The sequence below is a fragment of the Felis catus genome, chromosome B1 (assembly GCF_018350175.1).
Source record: "Felis catus isolate Fca126 chromosome B1, F.catus_Fca126_mat1.0, whole genome shotgun sequence".
Lineage (NCBI taxonomy): Eukaryota > Metazoa > Chordata > Mammalia > Carnivora > Felidae > Felis > Felis catus.
The window spans coordinates 101,202,137-101,218,060 of record NC_058371.1 but is presented as its reverse complement, the minus strand read 5'-3'; the positions used below and the strand labels follow the sequence as shown (position 1 = coordinate 101,218,060).

At 34.7% G+C, this 15,924-nt stretch overlaps 1 protein-coding gene across 9 annotated transcripts in view; it reads left to right on the top strand.

Annotated features, from left to right (window-relative positions):
- SPATA5 (spermatogenesis associated 5) overlaps positions 1–15,924 on the top strand; it is a 370,044-nt gene that overhangs the window by 48,019 nt on the left and 306,101 nt on the right. For all 9 annotated transcript variants that reach the window (XM_011281675.4, XM_003985028.5, XM_019828995.3 and 6 more), the window contains exon 10: positions 2,319–2,473. In XM_011281675.4, coding sequence (XP_011279977.1) covers positions 2,319–2,473 — 155 coding nt within the window. The remainder of the gene's footprint in view (positions 1–2,318; positions 2,474–15,924) is intronic.

The window sequence follows — 15,924 nt, the reverse complement described above, 5'->3', positions numbered from 1 at the left end:
GTAACTTTACAGGTCAGCATGATCTCTTTTAAGTTATTCTTGATCTTTCTAAATTTGACTTGGTTAAACATCTTTTTGGCTACTGCAGTATTTTTTTTTAAATTTTTTTTTAACGTTTATTTTTGAGACAGAGAGAGACAGAGCATGAATGAGGGAGGGTCAGAGAGAGGGAGACACAGAATCAGAAACAGGCTCCAGGCTCTGAGCTGTCAGCACAGAGCCCGACGCGGGGCTCAAACTCACGGGCTCTGAGATCATGACCTGAGCCGAAGTCAGCCGCTTAACCTACTGAGCCACCCAGGCGCCCCTGGCTACTGCAGTATTTTACTATTCTGATTTCACTCCTCTATCTCTTCTATTAATTCTTTTTTAAAATCATCATTTATTTTTTTTTTAATGTGAAATTTATTGTCAAATTGGTTTCCATACAACACCCAGTGTTCATCCCAACAGGTGCCCTCCTCACCCAACCTCCCCTCCCTCCCACCCCCATCAACCCTCAGTTTATTCTCAGTTTTTAAGAGTCTCTTATGTTTAGGCTCTCCCTCTCTCTTTTTTTTTTTCCTTCCCCTCCCCCATGGTCTTCTGTTAAGTTTCTCAGGATCCACATAAGAGTGAAAACATATGGTATCTGTCTTTCTCTGTATGACTTATTTCACTTAGCATAACACTCTAGTTCCATCCACGTTGCTACAAAAGGCCATATTTCATTCTTTCTCATTGCCACGTAGTACTCCATTGTATATATAAACCACAATTTCTTTATTCATCAGTTGATGGACATTTAGGCTCTTTCCATAATTTGGCTATTGTTGAGAGTGCTGCTATAAACATTGGGGTACAAGTGCCCCTATGCATCAGCACTCCTGTATCCCTTGGATAAATTCCTAGCAGTGCTATTGCTGGGTCATAGGGTAGATCTATTTTTAATTTTTTTGAGGAACCTCCACACTGTTTTCCAGAGTGGCTGCACCAGTTTGCATTCCCACCAACAGTGCAAGAGGGTTCCCGTTTCTCCACATCCTCTCCAGCATCTATAGTCTCCTGATTTGTTCATTTTGGCCACTCTGACTGGCGTGAGGTGATATCTGAGTGTGGTTTTGATTTGTATTTCCCTGATGAGGAGCGATGTTGAGCATCTTTTCATGTGCCTGTTGGCCATCCAGATGTCTTCTTTAGAGAAGTGTCTATTCATGTTTTCTGCCCATTTCTTCACTGGATTATTTGTTTTTTGGGTGTGGAGTTTGATGAGCTCTTTATAGATTTTGGATTCTAGCCCTTTGTCCGATATGTCATTTGCAAATATGTTTTCCCATTCCGTTGGTTGCCTTTTAGTTTTGTTGATTGTTTCCTTTGCAGTGCAGAAGCTTTTTATCTTCATGAGGTCCTAGTAGTTCACTTTTGCTTTTAATTCCCTTGCTGTTGGAGATGTGTCAAGTAAGAAATTGCTGTGTCTGAGGTCAGAGAGGTTTTTTCCTGCTTTCTCCTCTAGGGTTTTGATGGTTTCCTGTCTCACATTCAGGTCCTTTATCCATTTTGAGTTTATTTTTGTGAATGGTGTAAGAAAGTGGTCTAGTTTCATCCTTCTGCACGTTGCTGTCCAGTTCTCCCAGCACCACTTGTCAAAGAGACTGTCTTTTTTCCATTGGATATTCTTTCCTGCCTTGTCAAAGATTAGTTGGCTATACTTTTGTGGGTCCAGTTATTTCTTATGCTTTTCAAATGATGGGCTTCCTTAAGATTGAGCCTTCAGCCCTCATTCTTCCATCCCTTGTTCGTTTCTAGCCTGTCTTTGTAGGTCTCTCCTATATAATTCGAGATCTTGTGTCTATACACACAGCTCTAAAGTCTCATTCTTTCTTGAGTTCCAAAACGACATTTCCGACTGCCAACTGAATATTTCCTTTAAGATGTTCTGCCAATACCTTACAAAACCTATAACTCTGGATTGAATGTATTAATAAAAAGGGCAGAGGCAAGAGGTGTGTTATTCCCCAGGCTATTCTGATAAATCTTTATGGTCTTTTTTTGTAGATGTTGTTTTGTAAATTTTATTTCATGTTTATAAAATATCTGTCTTTCAGATTTCATACCAGTTTGTCATATTTTTACTGCCCAAACTAAGCATTTGGATTTTTGCCTTCATCGCCCACATTTTTCAGTCCTCTTCCTTATCCTTCTACCTTCACATACACACAAACAAACGATTTGAAATGCTAGAAGTGTGAAGTTTGGGTTTATTATTATTTTTATTGGTAATGGTTCAGTCTGTATTTATGGGGTAGAAGATAAATCTTGTATTACTTTTCTCTTTGCAGGTCTCTATGCCTTACGGAGAGTCTTGAAGAAACAGCCTAATCTCTCTGATAGCAAGATGGCTGGGCTGGTGAAGATTACTCTGAATGATTTCTTACAAGGGATGAATGACGTCAGGCCCAGTGCTATGAGGGAAGTAGCAATCGATGTACCAAATGTAAGTCATTTGTACTCCCATGCTAGCCACACTGTTTAACTCTGAAAGAAACAGAGGCTGCATAGAGACAATATACCCAGGCTAAACTTAAAAAAATTTTTTTTTTAATTGAAATTTTTATGGATGTAATTGGAGATTTAGTGCAGTTGTAAGAAATACTGTAGGGAGATCTTGTGTATTCTTCACTCACTTTCCCCCTGTGTGGTAACATCTTGCAAACAATTAGTACACTATCACAAGCAGGATATTCATGCTGATATAATCACTGATCTTATTCAGATTTCTAGTGTTACTTGTACTTATTTGTGTGTGTGTGTGTGTGTGTGTGTGTTTAGTTCTGTGCAGTTTTATTACTTGCAAAGTTTTGTGTATCTGTCACTGGAATTGAGATACTGAATAGTTCCATCACCACAGTGATCTCCTGCTTTGCTCTTTCATAACCATACTAACCTTGTTCTGTACCTCTTTGTAAAATTCTGCCATTTTAGAAATGTTATATAAATCTAACTATATACAGCCATCTGTTATTAGTTTTTTCCCATTTAGCATAATTCCAAAGAGATTCATCCAAGTTGTTATGTGCAACAATAGTTTGTTCTTTCTGTTGCTGAGTCGTATTCCATGGTGTGGCTGTACCATAATTTGCTTAGTCATTCACCTGTTGAAGGACATCTGCGCTGTTTCCAGTTTAGGGCAATTATGAATAAAGTTGCTATGAACATTCATCTGCAGGTATTGTGTAAATGTAAGTTTTTATTTCTCCAAAATCAATGCCCACGAGTGCAACTGCTGGATTGTATGCTAATTGCATATTTAGTCTTATAAGAAAATGTCAACTAGGCTAATTTTATTTTATTTATTTATTTATTTATTTATTTATTTATTTATTTATTTATTTCAACATTTATTTTTGGGACAGAGAGAGACAGAGCATGAACGGGGGAGGGGCAGAGAGAGGGAGACACAGAATCAGAAACAGGCTCCAGGCTCTGAGCCATCAGCCCAGAGCCCGACTCGGGGCTCGAACTCACGGACCGTGAGATCGTGACCTGGCTGAAGTGTGACGCTTAACCGACTGCGCCACCCAGGCGCCCCTGACTAGGCTAATTTTAGAATAAAAAAAATCTTCAAGTTATGATGCCTGGTGTTTCCTCAGGTTCTTTTACATTTTCTCAATTATTGACATGCTTTGCACAGTTCACAATCAAATCACCATAAGGACATCAGAAGCTACCTTTTGGGGGGGGGCGGGGATCATCTGTTACGTTCTCTTATCACCCAAGTAGGCCTAACATTCAGGAAAGAAATGTTTCTTTGAATATATTAATATTTGCAGAAAATGAGCATTGAAACAAAGCATTGATGGTGTGTCCTGCATTGTATTGGGGTAAGGGATGGGCTGTTAAAGTTGGCTTGATCATAAGGAGTGTTTATATCTTGGTATAGCTTGAGGAAAGTTTATAGATTGCTCTCTGACACTTTAGGAGAGCACTGATGGAAGAATGGAACTTTGTGACTACTCTTTCCCTTTGCTTCTATAATATCACCTCTTTAGTTTTTCTTTTTGAGTTTGTCTTATTGCTTCTGAGATACTCCCTTGTAAAAGCTCACACGTTACAATTATTTAAAACTTAGAGCCATATTAGACAGTCAGACATAGTTTTGTACTCTTTTCCCCATTGTGTGTATATTAACAGGTCTCTTGGTCATTAACTAATGGTTTATAATTGCTGTAAGCTAAAACAAACAAAAAAACTGAGAGAGACTAAAAAGATACTAAGTCAATGGAATAGACTGTGTGGAACCATATAGTGGGGAGAGATCAATGGGTTTGTTTTCACTTTTTTTGTTGTTGTTTTGTTCTTTTGGTTTTCACTTTTAAAGGGGACTGACTGTTCCTTGGAAAATGTATTTTGTGGCCAAATATGTTTGGGAAGTACTGGTTTAAATGAAATCAGTTGTATTTCTTTGCTGCAGGACTTTTCAGGGTTTTTAAATATGAAGAAGTGTGAAAGAGAGCTATTATGGAAACTTATTTGGCCATGGACCATGTGGAGCAGATACTTTCTGCATTTTGCAATGTGGTAGATTGCATAAACTGACTACAGATTTTTCCCACCATTCCGTTTGCCCTTTTTGCACTGCAACTTTGTAGCTCCTACCATAAAAGAGATGGAGTCAGGTTTTCCACCCTTTGAATTTGTACTTGGCCATGTAACTTGCTTTGGCTAATAGGATATTAGCAATCATGATGCAAGCAGACTTGAAAGCACCTAGGGCTTGCCTTTTCTTGCGACTCTTGGAATCCCTGCATTAGTTATGCTATGATATCTGTACTTGTTTCCTGGAGGGTGAGATACCATGTGGAGCATAAGTGAGCCCTCCTAGCTGAGATTCCCTCCTTTCAGCCATCCTGCCAATTGTCAGACATGTGACAGACACAATGCTAGACTATCCCACCCCTACTGAAGTTTACCTAAACCAGAAAAACCACCCAGTTAACTCTTAGAATTGTCAGAAATATCAAATGTCTGTTTTTTTTGAGCCACTAAACTTTATGGTAGTTAGCAAAAGCTTAAGTGATGAAGATGCTTGTTTACTTCTTATAGAACACAATTGTTTTGTCAATTAAGGTGGAAAACAGTGCCCTCACTTAGGAATATCTCTAAGGACTAGCTTCTAGTTTAGGCAACTTAATGTGATTCTAAATGTTTTTTCGAAAACATTTTCAAATTCACTAATGAACTTACAGCTTAACTTTGGGTTCTACTATAGTTCTGTAGTAGAACATGCTAATTTAGTATGAATAATTTGACAAATGGAATTATGGAATAATTAATGATTGATGTTGGATTAATAGAAGCTTTTCATTTCTTTGGAATTTATGGTCTAAAGTTTGGGCACATTGGTATGAATATCTTTACTTGTATTTATCTGTGTTTTGTTGGCTACTGTTACACAATGTAATGGGTCAAGTAAATGCATATTCATCAAATGCCACATGTGAAAATTTCGGGTGATAGGGTTATAAACCAGCTACACCATCCAAAAACACTTCAGTGTTTAAAAAAGTTTAGGAACTAGAGAAACATACAGTGAGTTTTTTAAATTTAAAATTACTGCCAATAGAGAATGTGTTTGAACAGTGGCTGTCCACTTTTGGAATTGCTGAACTGATTTATTCATCAGAGGAACTGATACTACAACTGCATTTTTAATTGCTCTAATGAGAGATTTTTTTTCCCCTTTATTTTTTTCTGATATAGTATTTACAATCCATGGACTTGTGCCATTTTCCATTTGGCACTTTATTACTTGGCCTAAGGCCATGGTGTACTGTGATGTTACTCATGAGCTCCAGGGTGATTAGCCCTGGTCAAAGTACTTTTTTACATTGCTTTTTATGCTCACTTCAGATTGTAAAAATTTTCCTGAGAAGTCAACATTTCTATAATTGGATTGCTAAAATTTTTCTCTTCTGCTTTCAGACTATCGCATATACAAAAATATCTCCAAGTTATATCTGCAGAAGGTTTACTACTTACTTTGCTATAGAAAACCTGTTTCAAGCAGGTAGTTAATTGTGAACATTTTTTAAATAGTCAATTGAGCATTCAGCATCTTTTGCGACCAGATTTCAGCGTGTGAGATTAAGACTTCTAAATCACACTTGCCTAGTTATATTTAAGTTGAAAAGAAATGTCCTAAGGTGGGAATATTGCCAATTACAATGTAATTTATGCATTATTAATCAGGAGACCACAAGTGTTAGCTACTTACTGAAATGTAATGTTTCCTTTTTGTGGACTTTCTGAATTGGTGATTATACCAACTGGTGTATTAAAAGTCAAATGTATTTTACAATTAATTGGTAATTAAAATCAAATGTATTTCTTTACCACAGGAATCCTTAGAATCTTTGACTATGTCAGTGTGCATTTTGAAATTTTGGTTTTTCACCCAGAAATAACAACTGTTTTAATATTTTGTTATAATTCTAATAGTTTAAAATTTTTTTAAAGATTGTTTTTCTATGCATATAGATATTTTAATATAATCTTAGAATATATAGTTTTATATTTTTCTTTTTTCACTTAAAATTATATGGTAAACATTTTACTTTACAATTTTTCAGCAAACGTCTTTTAAATGACTGTTTAATAGATTGTTATGTGGTAAACTGTAATTGTTTTATCCTTCTTCCATTCTAAAGAAAATCTGTTTATTTTTCCTGTTTTTTTCTATGGTTATATACACATTTATGTCCAAACCTTTGCGTTTATGTTTCCCAGAAGTGGAATTATCAGACGGAAATATGTGGTTTTAAAGTTTAAGGCAAATGTCATTAAGCTCTGTCTTTTTCTCCCCTCAGAAAGATTGTTTTAATTTATAATTATGTGATAAAAATTTAAAATTAAAAAGAGCTTAAATAAAGTCTTATTTTATTTTTACTTTAGTCCTTTTTTATTTGCCTGCCACTAGAATTTATTTTTCATTTTGAGGAATAATACTAGATAATCTTTGGGTAGGGACTTAAAATAAGAAAATGAAAACTATCAATTGTATATCTTCTTCTTTCTATAAAAATTTTAAATTTTTAGATAATTGGTCTAAACTGGATGGCTTTTTAAGGGATTTTAAATTCTGTGAGAGCAGTTCTTATTTTTATCCTTTATATTTGTCCTACCACATAATAGATGTCCAATCAATATTTGCTGAATTGATAAGTGAACAACTATAATTCTCTTGGAAAAACAAAACAAAACAGATGGTCAATTTCACATATATTTAAAGAGTATTGCATCCTTCTTCTGTACTAAAGCTTAATGTTTTTGTTTACCTTCATGTAACATTCTTCAGATTCTTCGTATTTTATAAAACAAGTGGTTTCTTTAGCGAATTTTAACCCTTACTGTTTATTCAGTGAATTTAACAATTTTGGAGTAAATATGCCTGTAATAGTGCTAAGTTGTCTGTTCTGGAAGGATACAGAATAGTCCTTTATATTTTCTACCAAAACATGTTGCTTTCTTGATGTATTAGAAATTCTTATTTTATTAAGATAAGCAAAAAAAAAAAATGCTTTCAATAGTTGTATTTACATATTGTATTTACAATAAGCCATTTTATATATACCATAGCAATTATCACTGGATCACTGGTAAATGGCATTCTTAACCAAATATATACAAATTGATTACCATCAAGTTTAACTCATTTATATATCTTAAATCATCCCCACCCCCAGGGTTTCCCTATTTCATTTTAGGTAGTTTTAGGTTGTTTCATTATTTGGAAATAATCCGTCTTTATGCTTTTGATACTGCTTTTGGATTGCAGTTTTCAGAATTTGGGCATTTGGTTCAGAATAAGTTAAAAGTCAATAAAAAGAGAGGCCTCTACTTTCATTTGAACCCTTTTAAAAGCGAATTGTAACTAGAGCCTTAAGACTAAGTGTATTGCCTCAAACCTCTTTGTAAGCTTGGATCCAGATTAAATTTATAGGTAGTCAGCAGTCAAATTGAGTGTATACCAAATGTCATTAGTTAAATAAACATACCTCATTTACTCCCATTTTAAATAGTAGCAAACTTAATTATATGAATAATCAAAAGACTGTTTCACTAATTACATATTCAAAATTGACTGGTGTATTTTCATTTGGCATCTTTTCAGATGAGAATAGAACATCAGAATGTGACAAGGCAGTTGAATTTCACAAGATGAGCTCATTAGCATTACTTTTCCTGTGCAGAGAGTTAAATAGTTTAATTGACCATAATTACATTTCATTCTTCATGTACCCTCAGGATAATTAGAAAGAATTTGAGTTTCTGTTCTTTAAAAACAGTACTGTATTCTATATGTTCTTTATTTTTAACAGATTCAATGGATTGAGGGTTTCTGGGATGCTTTACTAAATAACAGATTGCTTTTTTTGGAATAGATATACAACCTGTGGAAATTCTATTAATTCCATATTGGTTCTTGGCAAGTCTTTTGAATTCGGTTTCTTTTGATTTTGCCTCTTGTTGTCTAGACAGAAGAGTGTCTTCTATCACTCCCAAGATCCCAGTCTTCCCTGCCAACTTCTCTTGTGCATTTTTATAGTTTTAAGTAATAACAATTGAACAGGAAAGCACATTTGGGAAAGTAGATTACTTTTAACCAGGAAATACTCTGTGCCAAAATCAAGATTGTAGTTTTAAGTGTATTAAATATTTTAGAAGTTTAACTCTTTCATTCCACTTTTCTTTTTATACCTTACTTTTCTCAGGCTTATAGTTTGTAGGAGACATGAGAGAGATAGAAAAGTTAGTCTGTAGGAGACATGAGAGAGCAGTTTCTGCTCTCAGCTCTGATTCTGGTTAACTTTGGTGAAATGAAAGACTTTTCCTGTCAGATTATAGAAGGAAAGCTCTTAATTGGCTGTTTTCTGATGCATGTCTTCTTTTGAATTTATAAATAATGTTGAGGTTATCATAGAGATATATGCTATACTTATATGTTATAGTTGGTCAATAAGAAATACTTGATGAGTGTTTGCTAAAAACACAGATTTTCATTTAGTGTAAAGGAACTCATTGGTAGTTAGTGTGGTTCTTCTGTGGTACTACTTTATTTCACCTTGTACAGATATGGAGTAATTATATACCATCTGATCATGCCCTTTAGTCCTTCCCATCTCTTCATTGAGTAATTTATGCAAAAGAAATTACTGATCTGGCTTAAAAGCCATCAGCATGACTACCAGTTGATCATCTTTAGAATGAAGTCTAAGCTCTTTAGTTTGGTATTTGTAACCTGGCTTGTGCCTCCTTAACTTTTTTCTAACATTATGCTCTGCTCTTGTTGAACCACTCCTGTTTTTGCATGTGTGGTCTTCTCTGCCTGGAAAATTGTCTTCTGACCTCTCAGTTACCAAAGATCTTGCATTGTGATCCCTAACACACACCCACAAAATACACATATATGGCTTATGGATATAATACACCTAATACACAAAATATGCATATATCCCTGTGGACCTTTTGTCTTGTTCATCTTTGTATCTCCATTGCTTGGCAAATGGTAACAACCAAATAATAAGAGTTTGTTAAATGACTGAATATTTTGTGAAGAATTTTGGTTCACAAATGTTCTTATTTCTCAGAAATAGTTCTTTTGCCCTTCTATATAAGTATATATTCATATTTTGGTAACAGCTTTATTGAGGTACAATTCACATGTGAATTCAGTCATTTTTTAAAGGGCATATTTTGGTGGTCAAGTATATTTAAGGAAAAAAAAAAAAAGAGGTTAGAGTGGGAGAGAGCCAAAGCATAAGAGACTGTTAAAAACTGAGAACAAACTGAGGGTTGATGGGGGGTGGGAGGGAGGAGAGGGTGGGTGATGGGTATTGAGGAGGGCACCTTTTGGGATGAGCACTGGGTGTTGTATGGAAACCAATTTGTCAATAAATTTCATATAAAAAAAAAAAGAGTTGTACAGCCATTACTGTAGTCAACTTTAGAACATCCTTTTATCATCCCCCAAAAGAAATGCTGTACCCTTTACCTATCATCTCCCAACCTGCCCATCCTCACCGGCCTGAGGCAAACATTTATCTATTTTATATCCCTATAGATTTGCCTAATCTAGACATTTCATATAAATGGAATTATAAGATACTTGATTCTTTGTGACTGGCTTCTTTCACTAAGCATAAAATTTTCAAGGTTTATCCATGCATCATGTATCAGTACTTCATTCCTTTTTATTGCTAAGTAATATTCTATTGTATGGATACTGCACGTTATGATTTATCTTTTCATTAGTTGATAGACATTGGGATTGCTTCTATCTTTTGACTCATAAATAAAGTTGAATTTGAACATTTATATATAAGTTTTTGTTTGAGCATCTGTTTTAATTCTTCTGGGTCTATATCTAGTAGTAGAATTGCTAGGTCATTGGTAATTCTGTGTTTAACCTTTTGAGGAACTAACAGTTTTCTAAAGTGACGACCATTTTACATCCCCACTGGCAGTGTATGGAGAGTTCCTGTTTCTACATAACCTCATTAAAACTTACTATCTTTTTGGTTATAGCTATCCTAGTGGGTGTGAAATGATATCTCATTGTGATTTTTTATTTGCATTTCTTTAGTGACTAATGATACGAGCATCTTTTCATTTGCTTATTGGCCGTTGTGTGTATCTTCTTTGGAGAAATGTCTATTCAGATCCTTTGCCCCTTTTTAATTGGGTTATTTATTTGTCTTTTTATTATTAAGTAGTAAGAATTCTTATGTATTCTGGATACAAGTCCTTTATTAGATATATGATATCTGATATCAGATATGTATGATTTGTAATAGTTTATCTTATTCAGTGGGCTGCCTCTTTCATTTTCTTAATAGTGACCTTGGAAGCACAAGTTTTTAATTTTGATGAAGTCCAGTGCATCTGTTTTTTCTTTTCTTGTGTGTACTTCTGGTACCACATTTGAGAAACCATTGCCAAATCCAAGGTTGTGAAGATTTACCTTATACTTTAAGAGTTTATAGTTTTAGTTCTTACATTTAGGTCTTTGACTAACTCCCCCCCCCCCCCCCCCCCCCCCAGGTAGGGTTAACCCTGCTCTTTTGTGTGTGATGGTAGCATTACAGAAACTACAATTATAGCTTGCAGTCAGGAGGACCATATATGAGAAAAGTGGTTTTTTTTTTAACCTGTGGTAAAATATACATAGCATAAAATTTGCCATTTTAACTATTTTTAAATGTATAATTTGGCCTCATTAAGTATGCTTACATTGTTGTGCAGTTATTACCACCATCCATCTCCAGATCTCCAGAAATTTTTCTTTTTCCCAAACTGAAACTCCATACCTATATTAAACGATTTTTTTTTAAATTTTTTTTTCAACGTTTATTTATTTTTGGGACAGAGAGAGACAGAGCATGAATGGGCGAGGGCCAGAGAGAGAGGGAGACACAGAATCGGAAACAGGCTCCAGGCTCCGAGCCATCAGCCCAGAGCCTGACGCGGGGCTCAAACTCACGGACCGTGAGATGGTGGCCTGGCTGAAGTCGGACGCTTAACCGACTGCGCCACCCAGGTGCCCCTTAAACAACTCTTTATTCCCTCCGTCACCATCAAGTATGATGGTAGTTTTTTTTTTTTTTTTTGGAAGTTCTTTATTAGGTGAAGTTCCTTTCTACTCCTATTCCTAGTTTGAAGAGAGAATTTTTTTTTTTTTTTAAATCCAAAATGGTTGTTGAGTTCTGTTGAATGCATTTTCGGCATCATAGAAATGATCATAATTTGGTTTTTTGTTTGTCAATACAGTGAATTACATTGATTTTCAGTGTTGAATCCATCTTGTATTTTTGGATGAATTCCACTCAAGTGGAATTGTGACATAGCACCCTTTTTATATATGTTCATGAGAGAGATCTGTCTGTAGTTTTTTTTTTTTTTTTTTAAATGAAGTTTTTTGTCTGGTTTTGGTATTAGGGAAATGCTGGTATTATGGAATGAATTGGAACGTGGTCTCTCATCATTTATGTGTTGGAAGAAATTGTGTAAAATTAGTATTAATTCCTTAAATGTATTGCACTGAAACCATCTAGGTCTAGAATTTTAATTATTTGGAAGACTTAAGTACAATTTAATTTTTCAATAAATACAGACTATTCAAGTTTTTTGTTTTTTTTCTTGAGTGAGTTTTGGTAGTTTGTATCTTTTAATGAATTGGCCCATTTTGCTTTGTTGGATTGATGGAGTTAGTCATTCATAGTTTTCTCTTGTTATCATTTTACTATCTACCAAATGAGTAGTGATGTCCTGTCTTTTATATCTCATATTGGTAATTTGTGTCTTTTTTTCCCCCCCGTGATTAGTCTGACTGAAGGTCTATCAATTTTACTGATCTTTTCAAATTGTCAGTGTTGTGTTTTATTGTTTTTCTGGTTTTGATTTCACTTATTTCTACTCTCATCTTTATTTCCTTCCTTTTGTTAGCATGAGGCTTAATTTGCTTTTCTTTTTTTCTTAAGATGGGAATTGTGGTTAATAATTTTAGGTTTTCTTTTCTAATATAAGCATTCAGTTGCTTTAAATGCATCCCACATATTTGATTTGTTGTATTTTATTTCCATTTAGTTCATAATATTTTTAAATTTCCCTTGAGACATCTTTAACTTATCACAGTCTACCTTCAAGTGATAATATATCATATGTAGAGTATAATAAGAACCTTAAAACAGTTTACTTCCATCGCTCCCCTTCTGGCCTTTGTGCCGTTGTCATACATTTTACTTTCACGTATTTTGTAAACCCCACAGTATATTGTCATCATTTTGCTCTAAATGGTATTTTCTTTTGAAGAGATTTAAAAGAAAAAAATCTTTATATTTATTCAATGTAGTTATCATTTCATCTTCTTTTGTCTTTTGTATAGATTCAGATTTCCATCTGGTATCACTTTCCTTCTTCCTAAAAGGCTTATTTAACATTTCCTGTGATGCAGGTGTGTTGGTCATGAATTATTCCAGTTTTCTTATGTCTGAAAAAAGGTTTTTTTTTTTGTTTGTTTTACAAAGATATTTTCAAGTTTTCACTGGATAAAGAATTTGGGTTGATAGTATCCTCCCTCCCCCCAAATTCTTTACTGTTTTTCCTCCACTCTTCTTTCTTGCAATATTTTTGAAAAGAAATTTGCTGTCTCCATTTTCTTTGTTTTCCATATGTAATATATATTTTATTCTCTGGTTGCTTTTAATATTTTCTCTTTAGCATTGGTTTTAAGCAATTTAATTATGATGTGCCTTTGTAGCTTTCTTCATGTTTCATGTGCTGGTTCATTGATGGTCTTGTATGTATGGGTTTATAGTTTTAATCAAATTTGAAAAAAAAATTGGCCATGATTTCTTTAAATATTTAGTTTGTTTCTTGCCTGACTATCTCACTGGGGACTCAAAATATACATGTACATTTGTCTGCTTGAGATTGTCCCAAAGCTCAGTAATGCTAAGTCCATTTTTTTCTTTTCTTTTTCTCTTTGCTTTATTTTAGTTACTTTCTGTTGTTTTGCTTACCATTCTACTAACTTATTTTACCCCCCTGGAATTTCTAATCTGCTATAAGCGCTATCCATTGCATTTTTAAAATTATAGACATTAAATTAGCTTTCTTCTCTAGAAATTTGATTTTTATCCTTTTATATTTTCTTCTTCTCTACTTAGTGTTTTTAGTGTTTCCTTTCTTTGAACATATGGAATACATTTAGAACAACTATTTTAATGTCTTTATTCTATCAACTATAATTTCTCAATCAGCTTCAACTTATTGATCTTTCTTCTTCTTATGGGCTATATTTTCTTTGCATGCTTGTACTTTTTGATTAGATTCCAGAAATTTTGAATTTTACTTTGTTGGCAGCTAGATTATTTTTATATTTATAAAAATACTCCTAAAGTTTGTTCTGGGTGTGGTTAAATTACTTGGAAATAGTTTGATTATTGAGGTGGGGGTTCTTGCCTTTAAATTTCCTTAGGTGAGACCAGGGCAGTATTGTGTCTAGGGATCATTTTTCCCCACTACTGAGGTAGGATCATTTATCAATACTCTACCTAAAGCCCTGTGAATCACAACATCCCTGTTGAGGGCAGGCACTATTCCCTCTAATTCATTTGGGTCTCTGACCTCTTTCCACCACCATCCCTCCTCCAGCCTTATTTTGTTTTTCTCACATATACACAGATAACAGTACATATAAAGGAAACCCTCATCAGATTTCAGGTGTTCTCTCCCTGTGGACTTCTTTTGTCTGTAATCCTCTGCTCTGTGATACCTAGCCTCTTTGGCTTTCCCATACTTCTAGCTTTATCTTTTCATCTTTGGAGACAGCAGGTTCTGCCTGTGTTTTCCCTTCATTGCTGTAATCTGTGACCTTTTCCAGGCAACTGGTTGTGTGTAATCAGATAGTTGGTTTCCTTTCTCTCAAGGTGCATTGTCCTTTGTTGCCTGATGGCCAGTGTTCTGAGAGTTGATGCTTCATATATTTTGCCACTTTCTTTAGTTTTTTCTTTTTCAGACAGAAACGTAAATCTTATCCCTTTTACTCATTGGCCAGAAACAAAAGTGTCTTTTTGGCATTTTTTAAGTGTCCCTTATTTATAAAAATTTATATCCAAGCAATAGGGTGGGATGTATTCCAATGTCCCATGTTAAAATTGCTGTCAGAATTTCATGTACTTTTCAGAGAAATGCTTTGTAGTTTTTTATGTAGGTTGTTTTTTTTTTTTTAAGTGTATTAAGAATGAACCTTCTGGTTTTGACCCAATAGAAAGACCAGTGCTCTAAGATGGAATGGGGTATGATGCTGAAGTGGGAAAAATATGGTAGATTGATTAAACTTAATCTGAAAATTAGCAGATACCTGAGAATTCCACTATAAGCCAGAGATAAATTAAAAAAAAAAATAAATTTAAAGGCCTGAGATAAAAGGTTTTTTTTTTCTGCTGTCTAGAGCTATAGATGAGTACTAGGAGATAGGAGGGGAATATGTGAGAATGAGTTCTAGAGAAGTCTAAGCTGCTTATAATTTAATCATCTGTCTGTCTTTGTTGGGGAGCCCCAAGATCACTCTTTGGCTTGATTTACTAGAAGGATTAACTGGAGTCAAAAGCGATTATACTCATGCTTATGATTTATTACAGTGAAAGAATACAGATCAATATCAGCAAAGGGAAAAAAAGGCCCACAGGGTGAATTCAGAGAAATTAGGCACCAGCTTCTAGGTGTTCTCTCACAATGGAATCACATGGGAACATACTTAGTTCTACCTGAAACAATGTGACAATATATGTAAAGTGTTATTGACCAAGGAGAATCATATGGGTTTTGGTGTCTAGGGTTTTACTGGAGGTCAGCCATGTACTGTATATATAGCAACTCCACATCTGACCTTAGCTACTTAAATTCCAGCTTTTTTCAGGCCAAAAATTTAAGATGTTCTTAAATCACATTGTCAGGGTGAACTTATCTGGTCAAATAGGTACAGCATAGCCTAAGGCCTCACATACAAAAACATTCTTATCAGGGACGATATTTAAAAGGCCCAGAGATTATCTCCCAGAAGGCTGTCATTGGCTGGAGTTTCTTTAGAATGGGTGGAGTTTGAGCAACCCAGGCCTTCTGAATTGAACCTTTTTGAACACTTATAACTTCTTCCATGCTTTATTTGGATTTCATTAGTTTTTTTCCTAATGGCTTTTGTCTATTTCAGGATTCCATCCAGGTTATCATGTCTCCTGGGCTTCCCTGAGCTGTAGCAGTGTTTATTCTTAGCTTGTTTTTGATGGCCTTGACAGTTTTGAGTATATTGTCAGGTCTTTTGAAAAATGTCCCTCATTTTGAGTTTGACTGATGTTTTTACTATGGTTAGGCTAGGATATGGGTTTT